This window comes from Crinia signifera, chromosome 7 (genome assembly GCF_055691185.1).
Source record: "Crinia signifera chromosome 7, ASM5569118v1, whole genome shotgun sequence".
NCBI classification, from domain to species: domain Eukaryota; kingdom Metazoa; phylum Chordata; class Amphibia; order Anura; family Myobatrachidae; genus Crinia; species Crinia signifera.
The window spans coordinates 163321652-163346964 of NC_139223.1; the positions used below are offsets into that span (position 1 = coordinate 163321652).

At 46.7% G+C, this 25313-nt stretch overlaps 1 protein-coding gene across 1 annotated transcript in view; it reads right to left on the bottom strand.

The window, feature by feature from the left end:
* The window catches only part of PLEKHM3 (pleckstrin homology domain containing M3), a 94290-nt gene that overhangs the window by 59608 nt on the left and 9369 nt on the right, over positions 1 to 25313 (bottom strand). The window contains exons 2-3 of the mRNA XM_083154226.1: positions 21371 to 22040; positions 11328 to 12251 (exon numbers count right to left, since the gene is read on the bottom strand). Coding sequence (XP_083010352.1) covers positions 11328 to 12251; positions 21371 to 21935 — 1489 coding nt within the window. The 5' untranslated portion in view covers positions 21936 to 22040. The remainder of the gene's footprint in view (positions 1 to 11327; positions 12252 to 21370; positions 22041 to 25313) is intronic.

Here is a 25313-nt window from a genome sequence, read left to right on the forward strand (position 1 = left end):
GAGACACCACCCATGAAGCTCCCGATGACGCTGCTTACATAGGTGGCATGGGAGTCAGCAGCTTCTGCAGCCAAGTCCAGATGGTTTATACACTGACATGCCCATCAGAACTCAATGGTGGCTTTCCATGAGCTGCTGCCTCATGGTTACTGCTTCATGGCGGAGCTGTGGCTGATTCCAGACATTTCACCATCACGATAACAACACTTCTCTGCTGCAACAGGGCAAAAATGTCACCAGCAGACTTGCTTCAATGCTGCCCTCCTGTGGCAGGGTCGTGTTCAAAGTTTTGAATTAAACTTTGAATAATTAGGTTTCTAACATAGAATTGGCCAAGCAGTGTATGAAGAGAATGCACAAAGGTCCCTCTCTGCACAAGATGGGCGGGGAACATGCTGCGTACATAGCGGCAGTACTTAAGTCATTGCCACAGCTCATTGTAATTCTGGTCCATTCCTGCTCAGTCCTCGCTACGAGATTACATCTGCTGGGGCCGTAATAGTGGCGTCCCTGCACACAGCACTCGGAGATGCTGGCTGGCTTTGATATCAGGTGCTTCAAAGTGAAGTTGGAAAGCTAATGCTGGCACATAGGACTGGGTGGCAATTAGGGTGTTTATTTGGGGGAAGGGGGAAGAAGCTTTGAAATACAAAGTTTTCTGTTTTAAGTTCAAGACCCCGCCCAAAATGGCTCTTGTCTGTATAGTAGAAAGCGTTTGACGGTACGAGGCTTTGTCCTTGATGTTTTCATTTTATTGTGCTGATCAATAAATATATCCATCCAAGTACCACAATACATGGCAGGACAGAACACAGGTGGGTACGGCTTTATTCAGCTACTAGCTGACCCGCTCGGCGTTGCCCGGGAAAACCTTGGGGTTTTTTTATTTCCAAAATTGCTGAGAAATGTCATTTTACAACATGCTGTGCCAAAGGCCTAAGATTGTAATTTGTTATAGATTCCACCATAATGTTAGAATGTGTTTGCATATATACTCAATGATGGCAATGAAATCAGGTGTGGTGTTGTTGTTTGAAACACAACGCTCCTGAGTTGATAACTTGTATGTGTTGATGAATTCCACATCCACTCCTGAGATTTACCACCTATGACATACCCTCCAACATCTGAGGGTCAGAAATCGGTACAAAATCAGAAAGGGACGTGGCCACACCTCCACTTCTATAATCAATGGTACAGTTTCTAGGGGTGTAATTACAGGCGCTGAGTGGGTGGGGACCGGGGTGGGCGTTACTTACCGCGCGATAATTAATTAAAAATTCACCGCTCCCTGCCACTGCCACTCCCCTCACCGATCCTGCCTGCAGCAGTCTCTGAGGTCTGGAGATCTGTAAAGCACATGCACCGGGTGTCTCTACCAAACAGTGGGGCAGCCCCTGAGTGTGGGAGCAGGTCCGCGGGCCTGGCCACATGACGTCATGACGTGACGCGCGCTACCCGCACCACTGGGAACGGGTGCAATGGGCCAAATTCTTCCCTACACCCGCCGGGCCAATCCACCGATCCAGCCATCGCAATCATAAATGGGTGCATTAATAAGGTTTGGAGTGTAAGTAGTTGAAGAATAAGACTGAGATAAAGATTTGCCATGTTAAAGTGTACAATTTACTCAATAAATCGTGAAAAAAAATATAAGTGTACATAGAAGTATAATCAAGAAATGAAAGTAGGATTAAAAAATAAGTTCTGATTCAAACTGATAATTTTTTGGATGGGGGTGGGTTGCAAAACAAATCTATAGGTGAGGGGGTATGGATATTGTGGGCATAATTGGTGTTTGGTACACCTACATGGGGTCCTCAATTGATGGGATTTTCACTACAGTGTCACGGTCACAGTGTCACCATAGCGGGATTCCCAATTGGGATCCAGGTGGTCTTTTAGGGACCCTTTACAATCCCGTAGGTCTCCCTTAATAATAGTCAATCACTGAGGGAGACCAGGAGAAGAGAAAATGGGATTGTAAAGGGGTCAATAAAAGACCACCTGAACCCAGTGGCGTAGCTACGTTTTGGGGGGGGGCGCCCATACCCACCCCCCGCCGCCGCCCCGTCGAGCACCCCACCCCCGGCCGCCCCATCGCCTATGCTAACCCCCTCCCCCGCAGTCTTACCTATTGCGCTGGTCCCGGCGGCTCCGTCCGTTCATCTGCTGAGGACCACCACAAAATGGCCGCCCCCGTACAGCAGACAGTTTCAGAGAACTGTTTGCTATATGGGCGGCCATTTTGTTGTGGTCCTTATCAGAAGAACGGAGCCGCCGGGACCAGCAAGATACGTAAGTCTGCGGGGGATTGGGGGGGGGTAACTATAGCACCGCAGCCCCCGGCGCCCCCACATGCACAGCGCCCCCCCCGCGGTGGCGGGGGCTGCGGTGCTATAGTTACGCCCCTGCCTGAACCCCAATTGGAAATCCCCCAATGGTGACACTGTAGTGAAAATTTCTCATCAACTGGGGACCCCCTGTAGGTGTACCAAACACCAATTATGCCTACAATTTCCATACCCCCCTCCACCTATAGATTTGTTTCGCAACCCACCCCCATCCAAACAATTATCAGTTTGAATCAGAATTTATTTTTTTAATCCTACTTTCATTTCTTGATTGTACTTCTAGGTACACATATTTATTTCACGATTTATTGAGTAAATTGTACACTATAACGTGACAAATCTTCATCTCAGTCTTATTCTTCAACTTCTTACACTCATAACATTCAAACAAATACATGCAGCGCTCATGGCCATCGACCAAACATTATCTATGAACCAAAAGAGTCTGGGAAACCCTTAAGGCAGAGCAGTGCCTAACATGCAACTGACTAACAGGGTGAGTGCAGTGTACCCACTTTGTATTGATCAACAGGTGCATTGGGCAGGACAAAGATTTCTCAGTGCAACTGGCCGGGGAGCGCAGAGACGGATATGGGAAAAAGAAAAACCGGTACATTAGGTACAGTTTTTATTTGCCGGTACAGACTGTTAAATAAACGGCAAATTCTTTTTTTTTTATGTGTTTGTGTGTGTTGTACTGTTTTTATGTGGTTGTGTGTGTTGTGTTGTATGTATCTGTCCAATGCATAAGTGTGTGAGGTGTACTATGTATATACAGTATGTGTATGTGTGTGTTTCCTTTGTGTATCTGTGCAATGTTTAAAGCCCCGTACACACGGGGAGATATATTGCTCAGCAATATATTGCCCAGTGTCTCCTTTTCATCAGCGACCAGAGCATACTTGCCTACTTTTATCTTCACCTTTCCGGGAGAAGCCCGGAGAGGCAACACATCAGGGGGGCGGGAGCAAGGCTGACATCACTTGGCCCCGCCCCCCATGACGAAAACCTCCGTGATTCGCGGGCCGAGAGGGAGGGGGCGTGGCTTAAATGCCGCGAAATGACGCGATCGCGTCATTTAAGCCCCGCCCCCTCCCCGCGTACCCGCGATTTCATGTAATTTTACCCAGCGGGCAAGGCTGGAGCGGGGCAAATCCCAGAATGCGGGAGACTTGCCCACCTTCCCGGGGGGCCGGGAGAAGGACCCGATTTCCGGGAGGCTCCCGGCTATTCCGGGAGGGTAGGCAAGCCTGGACCAGAGATGGTCGCTGATAAAAGGGAACCTCTGCCAGGGGAGTCGCAGAGGTAATCAGCTGGTCACAGGAGCAAGCTCCTGCTACCAGCGATTAGAACGGGGCTGAAAACGGGAGCGCGCAGCCAGCGATTTATCGCCAGGGCACACTCCCATCACTGGCAATATGGTCGCCAGCGACCATATTTCCAGCGATTTCAGCCCCTATCGCCCCTATGTGTACACAGCTTATGTGTGTGTTTTGTGTGTTGTACTGTTTTTTGTGTGTGTGTGGTGAATGTGGGTGTGTGTTGTGCTGTTACAGGTATGTTATGTGTGTGTGTTGTATGATATGCCCAATGCGTAAGTGTGTAAGGTGTGCTACGTATAAATGTGTGTTTGTGTGTAATGTGCTGTGTGTATCTGTTCAATGTTTGTTTGTGTATTGTACTGTTTTTGGGTGCATGTTGTAATGAATGTGGGTGGTGTGTTATGTGTGTGTGTGTTGGGTTATGTGTACAGTATCTGCCAAATGTGAGGTGCGCTACATATATATGTGTGTGTAGTGTGCTGTGCGTATCCTGGCAATATTTAAGTGTGTGTGTTTGTTGTACTGTTTTTGGGTGGTGTTGTAGTGTATATGGGTTTGTGTTGTACTGCATGTGGTGTGTTATGTGTGTGTGTTGTGTTGTGTGTATCTGTCCAATGTGTAAGTGTGTGAGGTGCGCTACGTATATATGTGTGTTGTGTGCTATGTGTGCATATGTGGTGTACTGTGTGTGTGTGTGCGTGTACAATGATGTTTGGTCTATGTATATCCTCAATTATTCCTAATTGATTAAAGTCTTCACCATAATGTTAGAATGTGTCTGTCATACTCAATGACAGCAATGAAATCAGGTGTGGAGTTGTTCCTTCAACAACGGTTTCCCAGATCGTCAATCTTTTTCCCAGATCATCAATGAAGGCAAATTAAAACTTGGTGTTTTTTAAATTTCTAAGTGAAATTTCCCAAAAACGGCTTTGAGGTGCACACCACCGGGTATAGAGGTACCTTGTTGCCAAATTTGGGGGCTCTGAGTGCCACGGTGTGTCCGCAATGCAACGGACACGCACACACACACGCACGCACACTCTTCAACTTATTATAAAGATTACACAGCAACGTCTCTCGCTGTGCAGGTGTACGGGACCCCGCCCACTCTAGGAAGTAAAAAAATATATATTTTATATGTATATAAACATAATTATGGGAGAGATGTACAGTACTAAGCCTTGTAGTGTGATAAAGTAGCAGGCAATCAGCTCCTAACTGCCATATTACAGGCTGAGTTTAAAAAATGAGTTAGGAGCTGATTGGTTGGTACTTTGGCCTTTATTCTGGTACTCTTGCAAAGGCAAACTCCTTCTCAAATGGACAAAACCATGAGAGCTGCAGGACAGAACACACTTACCTCCCAGGGCCCATTTCCAATACATATCCATACCCTCCAACTGTACCGAATTTGCCGGTACAGTACCGTTTTTTAACAGTCTGTACCGGCAAATCCAGTATGTACCGAATGTACAGATTTTTCAATTACATGAAATTATTCCTCCTGGAGCTCCCAGGCCTTGCTTCATCGTGTGCTGATTGCAGTGCTTGGCCCGCCGGCGCCGGCTCTCCCTCCCATGAGTGCATTGCGGGCCGGGCCGGGCGTCATGGCGTCACGCGCCGGCACCGTGCACCAGTGCGCACTATTGGAAAGGCGCGCCGCGAATCTGCCAGCCAGAGACTTGAGGGGTGCGATGGACACACGGGGATCATCAGAGGAGCCTGCTGCCACTCAGCACTGTAAGTTAGTCAGTGGCTCAGACTTTTAAAATAAGTGTGGTGTGACGCACCTGTGCTGCAGGCTGCAACTGAGCTCATGTCACGGTGGCTTAGTGGGCTGCAGTGCTGCCTGGTATATTACATATTACTTAATAATTTTAATATGCCACCAGCAGCCCACCTAGAGCGGCACAGTAGTTACTTGTAACTACTCTAGTTTTAATTATGTGCTGCTAATTTCTATTTTTAAATGTGTCTAAACGCTGCTGTTATTTTTAATAGCTTTGCATAGTTTTTTGACGCATGCTGTTGCTGACTTTATGTGTCCATTGAAAGTATAGAAAAAGGGATCGTGGTCATGCCCCTTTACCCATGACCACACCCCCTTTACCCGTGGTCACGCCCCCTTTTCTGAGGTTGTACCGATTTTTATTCTTCAAATGTTGGAGGGTATGCATATCTGATACTTACCTTCTCAGCAGTAACTGCTCCCCCATACACACACACGCGCACACACGCACACACACACACACACACACACACACGTACTATGGTGCCACGCAGGATTTTAGGGATTTCTGCATACATGCAATAGCAAAAACACTCAAAACTCACCACATTGGGCCTTATTCTGGTCGGTGCGGATATTCCCGCTTGCGTACGGCCCGCCGATGTTTATCGTCTGCGCATGTGCAGAGGTCACTCTGCGCATGTGCAGGCGATTTCGCCGCATGGATTCTTTATACGCCGCACGAGGGGCGTGAGGGGCTACTTATCCTCATTACCCTATGCATACGCCCCGCGTTTCATGGGCGTTCCCATGCAAACGCGGGGCGTATGCATGGTAATGAGGCCGTGACGCGTGGGTACGGGGCGGGCATCTGACATCGCCGGATGTCAGCTGCCCGCCCCATACAAGATTTCACACGGACAAGTGTCCGTGTGGTCTTGTGTTGCGGGACCTGGTGGAGCGTGCGGCCCTGCATTCGATGTTCGGCGACCATCGAATGCAGGGGCTGCTCCCACCATGGAGGAGGCGTATCCCCGTCCACATTCATGCGGACCGCCACATATCCGCATACGGACGGAGGTGGCGATCCGTATGGAAGGCGGGGATTCGCCAAGACGGACATCACCGCATATTTCTGATCGGGCCGCACCGATCAGAATAAGGGCCATTGATAGGAGACTCCTCACCTCCCCACTCCCACTACACTGCAAGGGACCACTAGTGATTTTTGGGAACAAATCTATGAAAAACCTTTAGTGGAGGTTAGTTTATTGATTATTGTGACCCACCAAACCACGGTTGGATTATTTTGTTAGATTAACGGTAAAGCAAACAATATAAGCAGGAATAACCCTCGTGTGACACCGCATACTGGACGGTGACAATGTGACGGCTATGGAGGGGAAGTACGATGGACTATTGGTGGATCCAGCTGAACGCTCACCATCATTTGTAAATACAATAACATTTTCTTAAAAACAACAAGGGGTCTGCAGACAGCAACACGAGACGCAGGTGTGTGTGTGTGTGTGTGTGTGTGTGTGTGTGTGTGTGGGGGGGTCCACACGCACTGTAAATGTATGCAGGACACAGAACACGCCGGTGCCCAAAGTGACTGGCGTGTAACGTTGATGCGACTCTGGCTTTTAAGTGAAGTGTGTTGGCCATTAGTGTACAGCCTTTGATGTGCAGGTGCGGGTTCAGATGTTTTCATGTCTCCTTTATCCATACCCATAATAAATACAGAAATCAGCTCCACCCCGGGTGATACGTGTCCGGGGGCTGGCGGCGGAGGCTTTGAACCATTTTATCTACTGTATTCGGGAAGCATGAAACACTGAGGGGACAATAAGCCGGGACAATGGCGCTGCAAACATCACAGGTGACTTACGGAGAAGCAGATTCCGTGTGTTCCATCCATATTAACCCCAGGAATACCAGGCGAGGTGAATACATCCATGGGAGCCCCAGCAAATCATAGGCGGAGGTTAGGGGTGCTATTTCTGGACACAAATATATATATACAGACTCAGCCAAAAGTAATAGCGTGGTATCGCCTGGTAAATGATTGCCCCTTTAAAATAACATCCAAGTTTGGCCGCCCTCCCCCACGGGTGCTGGACTCCATACTACTCAATTTACATGTGCACCGCAGTCTTTATATGAACAAATAGGTAAAAGCCAGTCTGATATGTGACACCAGTATACTGCGTGTGACTGAGGCTGTATACGGAGCAGACTGCGCTGAGTGATGTGATATGTGACAACTGTATACTGCGTGTGACTGAGGCTGTATATGGAGCAGACTGCGCTGAGTGATGGGATATGTGACACCTGTATACTGCGTGTGACTGAAGCTGTATACGGAGCAGACTGCGCTGAGTGATGTGACACCTGTATACAGCGTGTGACTGAGGCTGTATACGGAGCAGACTGCGCTGAGTGATGTGATATGTGACAACTGTATACTGCGTGTGACTGAGGCTGTATACGGAGCAGACTGCGCTGAGTGATGTGATATGTGACACCTGTATACTGCGTGTGACTGAGGCTGTATATGGAGCAGACTGCGCTGAGTGATGTGACACCTGTATACAGCGTGTGACTGAGGCTGTATACGGAGCAGACTGCGCTGAGTGATGTGATATGTGACACCTGTATACTGCGTGTGACTGGGGCTGTATACGGAGCAGACTGCGCTGAGTGATGGGATATGTGACACCTGTATACTGCGTGTGACTGAGGCTGTACACAGAGCAGACTGCGCTGAGTGATGTGATATGTGACACCTGTATACTGCGTGTGACTGAGGCTGTATACGGAGCAGGCTGTGCTGAGTGCGTAGGCTTGTGTGTGACTGAGTCTGAATCTGTACAAAGTGTTAACATGTAGCAGCTGAGGCTTTTAAACAATACAAGTTCTGTTCTTCTCCGTATACAGACTCAGTCACACGCGGATTGCAGCATTTAAATGACGCGATCAGGGGCGCAGCGGGGGTCCCCCCCGAATCCGGGAGGGTTGCCCACCCTTCCGGGGGGCGAGGAGGGGGGCCCAAGACTCCCGGCCATTCTGGGAGGATAGGCAACCCGAGTTAACTGTTAGGTTTGGGTGGGGGGGTCCAAACTGAAATCTAAATTGCAGTATTAAAATAAAGCTAACATCTGTGGGCTACATGCAAAAGAAGCAAGTATTTACCCTGCACAGAAACAAAATAAACATATCTCGGTCCCTGCAATGGCAGCACGGTTGGTTCCAGACACCAAGAATCTGGCCCCATGCACGCATTAAGGGGCCGTAGAACCGAATAAAGCGCTTGCAAAGAAACCCAGACACACTTCAAACTGTCTTCCCCTCTCCAGCCCTATTCAGTGAGCGCGCCATTCTCCTCCGCCTGTTTACATTTCCCAGCCCTCGTCCCAGAGCTGCCGGGAACAAAGGGAACGGAGTACAGCCTAATTCAGCTGTGCATGAGGAAGACATTCAGTCCAACCAACATGTTTCCTTATCGGCGAGTCATTGTCAATCAATTACTGGAGGCAGCTGGAGTCTCTGGAGCTAGGATTAGGCAGGAGGAAGACAATGGCCTGTCCTGGGCTATTACAATTTAATCACTTTAACTAAACAAATAAGGCCGTCCTGACTGACTGACATGTCAGGGGAATTTGGAACAAAAAAAAAGAAACTTTGAGACGCGGGCCGGTTGTTACTTGTTCCCCCTCCGGCAGACAAGAGCAGGTTATTACTGTAGCTTACGTCCCATCTTTGTGCTGCTTGTGTTTGAGTCCCATTCGGACCGTGGCCACTTTCTGGCACTAATTTGTCAAGATGAACAAAGGACGGATTTGTCCCTCCTGTAAGGTCTCAATTAGGACGGGCTTTGTCCGCATTCAGGGAGGACACAATGACGACAATTACTGGAATTTGTCCTAAATAACTGAAGAATTTGTAGCAAAGCCCTTCTCACCCCAACGCTGCCCATCCCCCCAACCAGAGGGGTGTATGCATCCAACAATGTATTATAGAAAGGGAGCCCCATGTAGGGTACACAAAGGAGGGGTGCACACCGGAACCCTAAAGTATAGCATAACCTTTCAGCACCTGTATTTGTAATGACTGAATGTACATTCATTGATCGGTGCAAATTGGCAGGATGGGATACATACAATATCCCGGTTGGGGCCACCACCACGGCACCTCTATATGGGGAATCCCTGCAGGGCGCCGTTAGTAAGTTAGCCCTCTCCCCCTGCCCCCTAACCTTCCCCGCTAGTGCCTAAACCCCCCCCCCCCCTTCACCGGTCACACGCTGCACCATCCAGCAGACTTACCGATCAGGATGACAGCAGTCAGGATGCCGACGTGGGTATATTGCAGACATAAGTACAGGTGTATATGTATGTAACTACCGTGACTTCATGGCAAGCCTCTACCCGATTATGTCTACCCATCGTTACCATATTAAACTTAGGACATTGGGCCTGTTTCAGATTTGTGCACAAAAAAAGTGCACAAATGGGCAAAACCATGCTGCACTACAGGTGGGGCAGATGTAACATGTGCAGAGGGAGTTACATTTTGGGGGGGTTCAAATAGAAATCTAAATTGCAGTGTAACAATAAAAAGCTAACATCTGTGAACTGCATGCAAAAGCAACCATTATTTACCCTGCAGTTTGCTGCCCCTTGCCTGGCAGCATGGTTTGTTCCAGACACAAAGGCCAAAATTCACATGATGTTGCTATGGGCTGATTCCAATGTCGGCATTCTGGCAGCCGGCAACCCGACCGCCATGATTAGAACGGAATCCCAGGCCTGACGTATATTTGGGCTTACAAGCATTTACCAGGAGATATAGAGGTCTGCTTGTATATGAGGCGCTAATGCTGGTGGGGACTGGTCAGCTGTACACAGTTCTGGTGGAATGCGTCAGTGTACAGTGCGCAGCAGCGGACGCCGTCAAGGCACTGACCTGCCCAGTACTTCACCAGTGCAGTGGTTTATTTATCGGTATCTTGGAAGTACAGCCGTGCTGTCACAGTCACGCATGTAACAGGCTCCCAGCATGCAGCGGGACCGTGTGCAGAGTGAAGAGGCCGCCAGACGCTGACGCCATGTAGGTAGCAGTGCAGTAAACAAGCAGTGTTGAGCTAAGTGAGACGGGTCCGTGTTCCACCATGGTGCCGAAACACAGAGACAAGAATGCACCTTGTATCTGTTCAGAAGTAAAGATGGTGGCCATCTTGGTTATAGAATGAAGCCTCCCTACTGCAGATGAAATAGAGACAGAACAGTACCACTCTCCTGTCTTCAACAAGTTTATGGCTATGTATCACTGGGGTATCCTGTGAGAGCCAACCTCGGCCAGCTGTATCATTAATTAGCAATTCTCTTCTGATAGAGAAGAGATGAAAATTAATTTATGCTGGATAAGAATAACAGGAAGAAAGGCATTTACTGTACATATGATAGATAGATAGATAGATAGATAGATAGATAGGTAGATAGATAGATAGATAGAGATGTGTCCACATACACCTATCCTCCATGTGATACAAGTTATGTTATAAAAACTCTGTGCCACTCAGTAGCACCGGGCATCTATTTGGGATTCTTTTGCATTCAGTTGCGTCTTATTTGCAAACACTGAGTGAATAGGGCGCACAAGCAGCTTCTGCTGAGTAAAATGATCTGCAGCATGCCTATATAGAGTGTGCAGATACAGCCGCAGTAATACATGGAATAGAGGCGTGCCGCATCTCATTGTAATCATCAGAAGCTGCTTGTGAGTCCTATTTCAATAGCAATTTGTAAATATGGTGCAACTAGAATGGAGACTAGACACACCTGTAGATAGATAGATAGATAGATAGATAGATAGATAGATAGATAGAGATAGATAGTATACAACCAGAATTCTCACCTGCACACTTGAAACTCTGGGCGGTGAGTCCTCTCTCCAGAGCTAGAGTCGTCAGGATACCCAGGAAACTTGTGGTCACCGACTGACGCTTACTCTTCTGCAGCTCCCTCAGTGACGGATGCTCTTTGGACTTGTTTCGGAGAGGCACCAGCAAGTTCTGGTCTGCCGTTCTAGCAGCGTTGGCAGCGGAGATGATCGCCTCCATCCATTCTTGGGCTTTCTGGTACGTTTCCGTTCTAAGCCGTAGAACATCTTGAGAGAAGATGACTTGGAAGCAGGAATCATACCCATCGAGGGCGTCCATCTGGACAGACAGGCACAGGTCGACGCTGTAGCTGAGCAATGGATCCTCGTCGAGACACCCGAGCCGATACGCCGTAAGGTGGGAGCTGGAGAGGACAAATGTAAACGCTTTCCAGTTATTCTGCATCGTTAATCGATAGAGAGTCGCAGTTTTTAAGATATTTTGGTGATACCCATTGGCTAAGCTTACGTCCCGTGAGAGTTCATTGGCCTTCTGGTTTTCCAGATAGTCCCTATTACGGTCTCCTGTGTTTGATGACCTGGTTATGACCTCATGCTGATTCTTCATATGCCTTGGAACTAAAGTCAGTGCCCGCACCCCTTCCCATAATTTCTGCCCCCAGTCCAAGACCTCCCACGCGGAATCGGCCTTCAGTTGCAGTTGCCGGTTGTCCGACATTAAGACGTCCAACTGCTTGGACTCATGGCTTCCGGTGATAGTGATGCTATCAATATCCGACAGAGCATAATCAGCGACGGCGCTATGGTTGCCGCTGCTGTCTGTAGTGTAGACGTGCAGGCTGTACGCCGTAATCTCAGCATAACAGCCCTTCCATACAGGCTCTTGTGTTTTCCGAGTCTCCAGGAATCCCTTCTTGAGAATATTTGGCATCATGTGTTCTATAAAACAAAAAGGGTCTTATTAATCAGTAGCTTGAAACTTTTTTTTATATATGTATGGGCATTATGTAACATATAAATAATCAGGGTGTACGGATTGAAATTTTTTGAAATCCTGATTTAAAAATCACATGATTTAAAAATAAAATATGATTTAAATCGCACTTAATGTAGTCACGGTACGGTGGTAGCGGCCTATCTACAGGAGAAAAGTTTGAAGCTGTTAAAGTTTTCCAAAGAAAAAACATCTACATTCAAATTCCCTTTGACCAACACTAGTCGCGTTCCAAGCAAAAACAGCCCTATTCAATAACCTCTTATACTGTATGTCCACAATGTTGTCAGCGGTGGGTGGTGGCACCAATAGGTTGGGGGAAGATGCACATTGGTCCAGAAACTGGGGCTGGCCATGACAATATCCTATTAGCAGTAGCGCAATAGACAACAGCGCGGCGGCATCAGCTTCAGTAGAATGAATATTTTCCACATTGGGGGGTTATTCAGTAAGAATCGCTAAGCAGCGGTCGGTCGCGGCTTAGTGAGCCCATAGACACCGCCCGGCCAAATGTCCCATGGAAAAGGTCGACTTGGTCTAAGTCAACACTGAAAAAAAGGTCAACACAAGCAACAGGTCGACATGTGAAAAGGTTGACATGAGGTTTTTTTTTAAACCGACTTGTTCTTCCTTCATGATCCAAGTGGTCATAGAGGTAGATTCTAATAGTGTGGCCAAAACGAGCGGCTGCGTTCCACTTATACGTTGTGTCCATGTCAAATTTTTACTTTGTTTCCTACGTCGACCATTTCCATTCCCACCTTCTGTCAATGTCGACCTAAATCATGTGTCGACCTATTGACTGTTGACTGAATTACTGTCAATGTAATGATCTACACCCCTGCAAAATTAAGGCCCCCCGTAAACGTCGTTATCGGTCCGATTTAATCCGATAAACGATGGATCGGGCCGATATATCGACTAAAATCAGGCCAAATCAGAGGTATTTGACATCAGGTGCGTTCCGATGCGCGTTGCCGTGTGCATTGGATCGGATCCTGTAGATCATATGTGCAGTACGTATGATCTATCGAAATCGGATCATCAGCAGCACGTGCATCGCATCCGATTCCCCTTGAACATCCGCGCCAGCTCCCCAGGAATTCTTTTACACGCGGTAAATCGCATGCAAAAAATAGCGCATCAAGTGCCAAAAACACATGTGAGCCCTCCCGGGGAGCACAAGGTAAAAACAGGTCCAACTTGTGCATCAGACAAGTCAGACCTGTGTATGGGGACTTTACGGTTCTTGTTAAGCTGATCAATGGGCCGTATTGAAATGTTTTACCATCGGCAGCCACTAGAGAGCATCCAACGGAACCATGCAAATGTGGCTCCATTCAGAGGCCGACCTTTCAGTGCCCCCCCCCCCCCCCCCCCCCAACCTCGCTCTAAATGGAGCTTGATGACAACTGAAAATGGTCCAATAACTCAAATGTGCTCATTCAGATTCCGAAATCAGGCAATTGCCAACTATTGTAACTTGAATAATCATTGCCGTTTCTTTCCTTTTGCTGCGTGTAGTCTGCACAAACCGGGCTGTGTGAGCGATCTGATCAGGTGCGTGTGAAAATAATGCAAATATATCAAACACGGTTACCCATGTTCATCTAGAGCTGCAAGGTTAGAACATGAAAGTGAAGAACCAAACAGTAAAATAATACAATTCTTTCTAAATATATAAATATTAATCAGGGATTAAAGTACAAAAGTGTGCCGGGGTGTGATAATGAGCAGCGTATCGCTGTCATACTGATTGTTATACTGCTTAAAATATGCATCTTAATGTAGCGATGCAGTCATGTGACTTGGAACATCATTTAGTATCACTGGTAATTAGTGGGGGCGCCAGAGCTGGGGCTGCAGGTCAGTTTAAAATTCAAATAGGGGAGCCACACCCACTACAACCAACTGCCATTTCAAAGTGACTCACTGACAGTGTGTGTGGCTCCTCTATTTTAAACTGTGCTGCAGACCCCCACCCCTGCATCCGCCACTGCTGGTAATCTATAGATAAGAGAGGGTATTTGGCAGGGGAAGGTGGGTCCATGGAAAACAATTGCTCAGCCAGCAATGACACAGAGATGTACCAAGCATTTGCAATACCTCCCACTACCCATTGTGCCAATATTAATTGCATATGTACTAACGATTAACATATGCGATTAGCAGCGCAAAGGGCAGCTCTCCTGATGAAAGCTGCCCTATGGAATCACCACCGGTGCCTGGCCTTCCAGGTCTGTGATACCGACGGCAGCAGGGCATGCTGGGAGGGATCCCTACACAGCGCTGCGGAGAGAAGCCCATTGTCTCTTATTGGGTAAGGTCAGACCCTTGCCATTGGAGTCACCGCCTTGTTCTAATGGTTAGAAAACCACAATGTATGGAAAAAAAGATTCCTATAATCTTCTATAATAAAAAGGCAAACACTGCTCCTCACCTCTTTGGAAGGGTTTTGCTTGTTGGCGTTTAACCATTTACATTACTGTTATGTAATGTGCGGATATGTGCACTATATAATTAGCCATGGATAAATACATCATATTTAAGCTTATAGAGAAAAATGTAAACATATAATACATCAGACGCTTCTATGCTAGTACAAAACCTTAATTATATCGATTTACAATTTTGAATTACAGTTAAACAGAAAAAAAAATCCTGAGTATTTTCCGGGTGAAATAAAAACATCTGAAGTGCGAGAGTTTTTTCCCCCTTCGCTATTACATTCATTATGTATTCTGGAAAAAAACCCCAGAAAGAACTATTATATGTCTTTGAAACTCACACTAATCCCTTTTAAGTACACATAATGGTTATGCATTTTGTGGCCATTTCTTTCCTGTTAATCCAATAAGAGGGACAGCAAATCCGCAGCAATCAGACGGCATTTTTAGATGTCTGTTCCTACGTCCTCATTCCCAATCGCAGTTCTGCAAGTCCGGCTCCGCTTGGATGCTCTCCACACAAGAAGACCTCAGGATTCTGTTCTGGCGGCCGCCTCGTCTCTCCGTTTCGGTGAAGTGGGAAGGTCAATTAAATAAAAAAAAAAAAAAATCTCGTATAGAACTCTGGTCAAGACCCAAGCGGGAGCAAAGGCTACTACTATAAGAGCCACTCGCTCAATTTTCTTTTCATTCTCAGCAACATTGGAAATAGCCGTCCATTTAATTTAGTTCCCCAAATGGCCAAATTGAATTTCAAATGCAACAAAAGAAACGTAATCGCAGCAAATGACCGAATATCTGGGATCAGCTTTTACATTGTACTTTACTGATAATAGAGGTTTAAGAGGGCAGATGAAACAGGCATCAGTAATAGTGTATACAAAAGTATCAAGGCCCCGGGGAGCCATTGTCACATTGACAGGTGCTTATTCCAATGGCGGATCTGGTCTCCCGCCTCTTATCTGCAAAAGGGTCTCATACAGGGATCATTTATGTGACCAGTTGTCCAGTGCCTAACATAAAATGCCTAACCTTTGTATATCAGTCTTCTAAAATATGACATAAACCCACTAGGTCCAAATAGACCATGAGAAACCATTTGGCACTCATTGGCTTTTATATCAATGCGCCACTCATTGGCTTTTATATCAATGCGCCACTCATTGGCTTTTATATCAATGCGCCACTCATTGGCTTTTATATCAATGCGCCACTCATTGGCTTTTATATCAATGCGCCACTCATTGGCTTTTATATCAATGCGCCACTCATTGGCTTTTATATCAATGCGCCACTCATTGGCTTTTCTATCAATGCGCCACTCATTGGCTTTTCTATCAATGCGCCACTCATTGGCTTTTCTATCAATGCGCCACTCATAGGCTTTTCTATCAATGCGCCACTCATTGGCTTTTCTATCAATGCGCCACTCATAGGCTTTTATATCAATGCTTTATAAGCATAATGCAGAAAGATATACTGACATTACCCCTTGAGGCAGCAAGAGACATCTCACCCTCTCTGTCAATGTTTCGGGTGGCTCAAGGTCCTTTCCTCAGCACTACGTAGATGGAATGTGACACACACAGTATCCCGACAGTCAGGATGCCGGCAGTCAAAAGACGACCTATGCATCCGGATACGGAGAATGCCAACAGTGGTTCTGTAGTACCCTATCTACCCCCCTAACCCTTATCCTCCCCCCACAGCCTGAGCCTAACCATCCCGCTAGAGCCTAACCCTTACCCTATCGCCTATATCTGATCACCGTGCCCTTCTGCCTAACCCTAACCCCCCCTTCCGCAGACTAACCCTATGCCCCCCCCCCACTAGTGCGTAAACCTAACACCCTCCCCCCCCCCCCTTCAATGGCTGCACACTTGTCGTGTTGGCGGCATCTCAGTACATAGAAGCATGCTGGAGTGGTTGAGAGGTTCAGTTGTTGTTCAGACCGTAAGCAGAATTGGGGCGGCAGTGAACATAATTGCCATATGGCCTGATTCTGGTTTGTAGGGTATCGTACAGCTGAAGGGAAGCAGCAAACTCTCGCCAAAGTTGTCATGTTTATGTTAAACATCCATTTGCAGCCTGTGCATGGGAACACACGTGGTGAGGGGGGGCATTCTCCAGGCGGAATTTGGTGGACTCGGAAGGCTGAGAATTCGCAGCCTTGCAAATCAACCTGAATAACCCCAGTTATGTGTATAAAGGCACGAATACAATGGACATTATGTTTATAAGGGGGCACTACTGTGGGCATTATGTGTATATGGGGCACTACTGTGGGCATTATGTGTATATGGGGCACTACCATGGGAATTATGTGTATAAGGGGCACTACCGTGGGCATTATGTGTATAAGGGGCACTACTGTGGGCATTATGTGTATAAGGGGCACTACTGTGGGCATTATGTGTATATGGGGCATTACTTTGGGCATTATGTGTATATGGGGCACTACTGTGGGCATTATGTGTATATGGGGCACTACCGTGGGAATTATGTGTATAAGGGGCACTACCGTGGGCATTATGTGTATAAGGGGCACTACAATGGACATTATGTTTATAAGAGGGCACTACTGTGGGCATTATGTGTATAAGGGGCACTACTGTGGGCATTATGTGTATAAGGGCAGTAATACCATGGACATTATGATTAGAAGGGGCACTACTGTGAGCATTTTGTGTAACCGACACTACTGCTGTGGGCATTATGTTTATAAGCAGCACTAATACTGTGGCCATTATGTGTAAGTGGCACGAATATTGTGTGCATTGGGATATAAGGGGCACTATTGTGGGCATTGTGTATAAGAGACAGTACTGTATGGCCTTACATGTATAAGGGGTATTTGTAATGGTATTGACGATTGCTAGACTCCTTGGTATCGCCAGCAGCAGGTAGGTCATGCGGCATTTGGGGCACTGCAGCATCATCATCTCCTTCTCACACGCAGACTTCAAAACATTGCAAGTAACGGAAATATCCTAACTGACGTAAATCAGGCCCCACTTTTAAATTGTACAGCCCACTATTCTGTGTATGGACATACGACTGTATGCAGTGTACGCTTTGTGAATCTCCAGTGTTATATTTCTATAGAATGAGGTCAGGTCTACAGTATGTATCTCGCTGAATAGACTTACAGTACCGTCAGCTACTGCAGCATGTTTCTTTTTGCCCCATCTAAATGAATGGGACTATTGCGCTGTTTAATGTACCGACACCCAAACGTGGGTCATTTATGGTGCACAATGGTGCAATAGCTAGAGCTGGGGATGTGAGCGGCACTTATAATCCCGGCAATTCTCACAGATTGTGTTGTTTGTGCTGTGATTTCGTGGGTTTCAGAAAACATGAACTCTGTGATGACATTAGCGCACCCTATTACTCTGAATCCGGTCCATAGGAGAGTCACTAAAGCCCTTGCTAAGTAATAATTACACCTGATAAAGGACGGGCAGGCGGCTGTTACCATGTGTTTGGAAGCAGAACAGCGAGACGCTGCACAGAGCTGTGCACACATCATTTACAAATGAACAATTACAATAATAAGTCACGTATCGCTTTTATGAGGATATCTGAAAGCACTTTGCAGAAACAAATTATACCTTATTACCGTCTGTTATAATAGTATTACATTGATTATATCTCACAGGGAAACGTTCACAAAAGTCATATTTTATCCCCATTAATGAAATAAAGGCTGGCGTAATTGATATTTGAGGTCATTGCTGGAATAGAAGCAGGCCTCCTGTAGAAGGGACATGTAACTGTACATGCAGGCTGCACGCAAAAGGCTCAATATTCGAATTTCGGATCAAAATCATGTCAGCATCGATGGCAGCTTAGCGCTGTGACACTAAACTGCGGCACGTGATGGAACATTTCCTGTGCTGCCTGCCCGTCTTGCTGCTCCAAGTCACATTTGCAAGATGCTCGGCATAAAATATTTTCATTTCAAAACTTTCTCATTTGTATCAATACAATTGAAACTTGCAACAATAATACAGTGTGACGGCTTCTTTAATGTACTTTGAACGGTGACAGTTTTTTCTTTCACTTTGAGCCGTGACAGTTTTTTCTTTCACTTTGAGCGGTGACAGTTTTTACCATACAAACTCTCCACCCCGCCCCAGTCTCTATTTGCTCCTGCCTCCAATCTCTGTCTTTACAGCTTCCTCTCTCCATATCTAGCGAGTTTGAAACAGATCAGTGTCCCTGCAAGAATTGCTTTCACTTTCTGTTATGACATCTCTTCGCACACAAAAGAGTTATTTGGTTCATCGAGTGGCCGCCAGTGGTCAGTGACGGTATTTCACCTCATAGAGGTGAGGAGTAGTTAGCCTTTTTATATATATATATAGATAAGGACCAGTGTGTATTTTAGCCCTCCAAAAAGTCCCGATATGGTTGGGACAGTCCTGAGGGCATCAAGTTTGGGACCAGACAAGCGCTGAATGCACCATACACTGGAAAGAAGGAATGGGGGCAACTCATACAGGATCATGATACATGGTGGTGGGGCTTACAGGCGGCACACAGGCACAGGCTCTACTACAAGCAAGCAGGCCCAATGGGTTTCGGTGTGGTCCCACTCCTTCCTCAGGAGCTGTATGTATACGATGTATTCCAGACCAGCCTTACTGTTACCATCTGACAAGGTCTCCAACCGCCATCCACGAATGCTGCCTTATTGGCGAGGAGCTCTTGCCAATTAATGGATGCTTATTATCGGATTCCAATTGCCATTGGATAACTGGGGAATTACTGGAACTCTATATAAAGAATTGATTTTCCACTCTACTTACAGTATACTAAGCATATTAATTGCTACAGGATTCATTTATGCAACAGCGGCTACTGGCCTTACCGCGTGTACGGTGCATATACACCATCGTCACCAATATCAGGAATGGTAGATTTATTTGACATGATTAACACATTTTATTGATGCATGTACACAGCTTCTAACATCGTTCTTAATATATTGCATTAAATATGAATTTAGTTGTCATTGTCATCGTTCTGAGAGACCTACAGTAGCTGTTCTACTTCTTCCTTTCTGATACCTGTCCAGGTTTCTTGGAGAGGTCCGACAACCCTCCCAGGAACAGCAGCTTAGTTTAATAACTTTTATTTTCTGCAGTGTGTGTGAACTTTTAACATTTATTATTTATTTCAATAGGGGACTACAAGTACCGGTAGGTCCATTAATGTCATGCATGCTGGTATTTGTGGTTCACCAAGTACCAGTATGTGGGGAACGCTTGCTGGAACCTGTAGTTCTACCTGTAAAAGACTACAGGTGAGATTTAATAGGATGAGAGATTCAGAAAGTGAGAGATTTGGTGAGAAATCTCCAGTTTTTTTAAAGTGCCAATCATTTACACTGCAAAATCAAACTAATTTAGCAGTATAAATGATTGCCGCTTTAAAAAAAAAACTGGATATTTCTTACCAAATCTCTCACTTTCTGAATCTCTCATCCTATTAAACCTCACCCTATATTTCTTTACACCTTAATTGCAATCATCAGAATTGCCAATCCCTGGGGGAGGTGGGATGGCTTTAATAGGTGGGTCCCCACTCCCTTAGCAATCCAGGCCAGTGCTGAAGCCCTAAGCTATCCCTGGCTGCTTAGTAAATATACCCCTAAGAATGAATGGACAATTTCAGAAGTCCTGATAGTGTTCGTTCTAGCACCCGCTATCTTTGAAAACCCATGCAGTTCCTCTTCCCTGCCTGGGGTGTCGCTGTCTGCTGTGGCGTTTCTAGCACAGGTGTGGTTTGCATATCAGTGCTGATATACAGGCCACACTGCTAGAAACACTACAGCAGACAGCGGCACCCCAGGCAGGGAAGAGGAACTGCATGGGTTTTCAAAGATAGCGGGTGCTAGAATGAACACTACCTGACAGACCAATAGAGATAGCCAGCAGTACTGGGAATAATTCACAGCCATATGCAAACTGTACACAATGCATGCTGGGACGCAAACTCAACACTTCGCCTGCGTTCTGTTCTGGTCGCACCGCCTACGTTCTGTTCTGGTCGCACCGCCTACGTTCTGTCTGGTCGCACCGTCCTCATGCATCCTACTTGCGACAGCTACCCTTCCCACTATCAGCGCACATTCTCACCAGACCTATAGCTGGTACAAGACACCCAACAAATCGGTCACATCTCGGTATAAGGGCCTGCACACCCACGCCACCCAGCCTGCGTGCCAGTTCCCAGGTGCTGCCCATTGCACCCATTCAGCTGCAAACCGAGATGCATCTGGGATGAGTGTGACTCCACCGTAGGTGCTCAATATTGCCCAGGTTTCGTTACAGAGCGCGCACAGTGTGAAATTGGCAAGATCTGCTAAACAAACCAGCGCGTAATTCTGATTTAGCGCCATTAGGTCTCTAGTTTTCACGCAATTACTGAAATACTCCCAAGTAAACCAATCAGCTCGTAAGCACCTATTTTAGGTATGATTAATGCAGCTGCGGAAATACCGGACGTAACTTGATTGGTTATTCCTCCTCCTCTCTACTGGATGAATACATTTAGCAAATACCGTAGCACTTGTGCGAAGACCAGTCAGATAAAAGACAAACACATACCAGTATTTCCTTCGATGTCTCTGGTGAAGTGGACCCCTTGGCTCGACGATCGCTGTAACGGGGCCGGTTTTCGGACATTGGCCCAATCTATTTGACACACGTCTGAGCGTGATCGGTTGTGCCCTGGCCTCCGTTTCGGAATCTCTTCATTGAGGCCGGTGGAGTCGTTGACTGAGCGAGGCCGGTCACGTCTACGATGGCAAGCACTAAAGAGGTTAAACATCGAAGTGTCCTTCTCCACTCCGCCTAACAAGGGTGCGTCTTGAAACGTTCTTCTGGAAGATGAGAGCTGTTCTTTGGCATGGAAACCATTTTTTGCTTTGGCGTCAAATAGGCTACTTTTACACCTCTCCCAAATGATGCTGTGTTGGGACGTGTTGGCGTTTTGGCCATCGGCTTGCTGCTTGATTTTGTCCGCTATTCCGTTTGCCAAGATCTCCGGTACATCATGGATGCCGAAGACTTCCGACGGATGGCCAACATTCTCTAGGTTATCAAATGAATTGAAGAAGTCTTCTGTGACCTCCAGCGCCGGGCTTATATCATCCACTTCCAGTGCCTCCATGGTTTGGCGACTGTTTAATCAATGATCCTTAATAACAAGGCTGGTCAACCAACTACGGACATTGTTACATAAGCCGAAGAGAGGATCATTCTTCCCATTGCAGTTCTGTTGGAAAAACGTGAACATATAAATACATGGATTTAATACAAAGTAATTTGTAATTAATACTTATAACAAATGCACTTATATAATACGAGTATTGACTGAAGATTCCGGAGCAACGGATCGATATGAGCATGACCTATAACCTTCACTGGTGGGGGTAAGCTTCAGCAAAATGGTTATTTTTAATGGAGTCATAGGGTAGACACGGGGAAGGTCTACATGCATTGAGTCAACCACTGAAGGTAGACATGCATCAAAGTCGACACACCTGAAGGTCAACATGAGGTTAGGTCGACAGGGTCATTAGGTTGAAGCATGCATTAGATCGACATGGGCTACATCAACAGTCAAAAGTTCAACATAGGGTTTTCAAGTTTTTTAATCAGGATTCAAGTAAGCATACTTAACCAACCCTGCCCCCCTAACCCTCCCTTCCAGCAGCCTAAACAACCTACCCCCCCCCAAGTAGTATAACCCTCACAGCTACTGCTTAAACATAACCCCTGTACTCTGCCACAGCTCAACTTAAATCCCCCTAACCCTCCAAAAGGGCACATGGCAGAACAGTGCTATGAAACTCAACAGACAATGGTCTAGATCAGTGGTGGAGCTTGTAGGTGGTGAGCCCAGGTGCAAAAATATAATTTGGGACCCCCCTCCTTCAGTTAGGCTATGGGAGAGGAGGGCTACAGTTAGGAACTGAGATGAGTTAGGATTAGGCACTAGGCTATGGGAGAGGAGGGTTAAGCTGGTGGAGGGGAGGTTAAGTTTAAGCGGCAGTGGGACAGTAAGGCATAGGATCTCCCTAGAGCCGCCAGATCACGTGCACTATATTGTATGCTGTCCTTATGCATACGATATATCGCATGCGATCCCAGCAAGGGTGGTGGATCCAACAAATCCTTAGTGGAGACCTTGCGATATCCAGCTCTTATCGGAGGCCAATAGAATTCCTTTATTCGTCTCACAATGGAGACATTTGTAATTGTAACAGCAAGCGCCAACGCACAGATAAGAGTAATAGCATAATAATAACACACATGATAAGATCCAAACAACATACATCTAGAATCTAAGAACATGCAGGTCTCCTGCCGACCATGACAGTTGTACATTCTAATCGCAGCCGGAAGGAACGATCTGCGATATCTCTCCATTGAGCATGGAGGGTGAAGCAGCCGATCACTGAAAGAGCTACACAGATCCGCCACAATATTCTGGAGTGGGCGATTGGAATCGGAGGTGAAACACACAGATTGGAATCGGATGAAAAGTACCCAAATCGCAGTAGTAATAGGCACCTATAGGTATTGGTAGGGGAGGGTGAGGCACTAAGAGGCTAGGATTTGGTACTGGGGGGGGGGGGGGGGGGGGTATAGCTAAGCACTATGGGGAACATTTATCATTATATAGCGATGCCGGCGTGATGACATCGCCGGGCATCGCATTACCGCCTGCGAAGCCCTGACCTGGAAGCCAGGGCTAAAATGGGCTAGAAACCTATGGGGGATGCGTCCGGTGGCGCTGCAGGGGGGGATTGCAGCAGGGATCGGAGATTTCTGCTGCGGTCCCCTTTAATATATTTCAGTGATACATAATATTTGCGGTTAACCTTTCGGGGATTTAGACTTGATAAATGGGCCCCTATAAGAGCTAGGATTAGGTACTAGGGAGAGGGGTTATAGTTAGGTGCTAAGAGGAGGGCTAGGATTAGGCTATGAGAGTGGGGGGATAGTTATGAACTAAGGGTGAGGGGTTAGGTACTAGAAGGATAGTTGGGACTAGGCTATGAGAGTGGTGGGATAGAGGTAGGCGCTAAGGGGGGATTAGAATTAGGCTAGAGGAGGGGGGTAGAGTTAGGCACTAAGGGGCGGATTAGGGTCAGACACGGCATCTATTTCCCCTGGTGGTGATCGGCAGCTGCAACTTTTCCCACACTGCAGCCCACAGGTGAGGAAGGCACAGGCGCGGCACCCTAGTGTGAGCACTACACCTTACCATAGGTGCCGATTCTGTGGGTGCTCAAGGGCCCGAGCACCCACAGAAATTGATGCTCATCCACGGGCCTGAGTCGCACTGCTGTATTATTAACTTGCTAATTATTTATACTATATTAACTTGCTAATTTGCAGCTGCAGCACCCACATCGCCGGCCCTGCCGCCTGGCAAACAGTATCCCGGGAAGAGTGTATTCTGTCCGCTCTTTAGTGACTTGGCGGCTGCCGCAAAAAAGATGCTGCCCAGCTCCATTAATAGAGCTGACAGAAGAATCTTCCCAGCATTCCTGTGCATGGGGGTACGTACGGTTATCATAGAGAAACAGCAGCAGGTCCACAAGTTATGTGTAAAAAGGGGAACTCTGTTGCCGTAATTTGAATATTGGAGACATTCATCTGCGTAGAGGTGTTATTTTGTGGCCACACCCCTTCCCCTTGAAGCCACTCCCCTATATTTTTGGCTTGAGCACCCACCAGCAAAAACATAAATCGGCACCTATGCACCTTACCCATGCCGAGGAAACAGGCCCGTGGGTTGTTTATGCAGACTGTATACAGATGTGTAACCACAGAGAGAAGTCTATGCAGACACTTAACTGTATACTGCCGGAACGCTGTAATATCCCTGTACAGACAGTATACAGATGAGTAACCACAGAGAGAAGTCTATGCAGACACTTAGCTGTATACTGCCGGAACGCTGTAATATCCCTGTACAGACGAGTAACCACAGAGAGAAGTCTATGCAGACACTTAACTGTATACTGCCGGAACGCTGTAATATCCCTGTACGGACTGTATACAGATGAGTAACCACAGAGAGAAGTCTATGCAGACACTTAGCTGTATACTGCCGGAACGCTGTAATATCCCTGTACAGACTGTATACAGATGAGTAACCACAGAGAGAAGTCTATGCAGACACTTAGCTGTATACTGCCGGAACGCTGTAATATCCCTGTATGGACTGTATACAGATGTGTAACCACAGAGAGAAGTCTATGCAGACACTTAGCTGTATACTGCCGGAACGCTGTAATATCCCTGTACGGACAGTATACAGATGAGTAACCACAGAGAGAAGTCTATGCAGACACTTAACTGTATACTGCCGGAACGCTGTAATATCCCTGTACGGACAGTATACAGATGTGTAACCACAGAGAGAAGTCTATGCAGACACTTAACTGTATACTGCCGGAACGCTGTAATATCCCTGTACGGACTGTATACAGATGAGTAACCACAGAGAGAAGTCTATGCAGACATTTAGCTG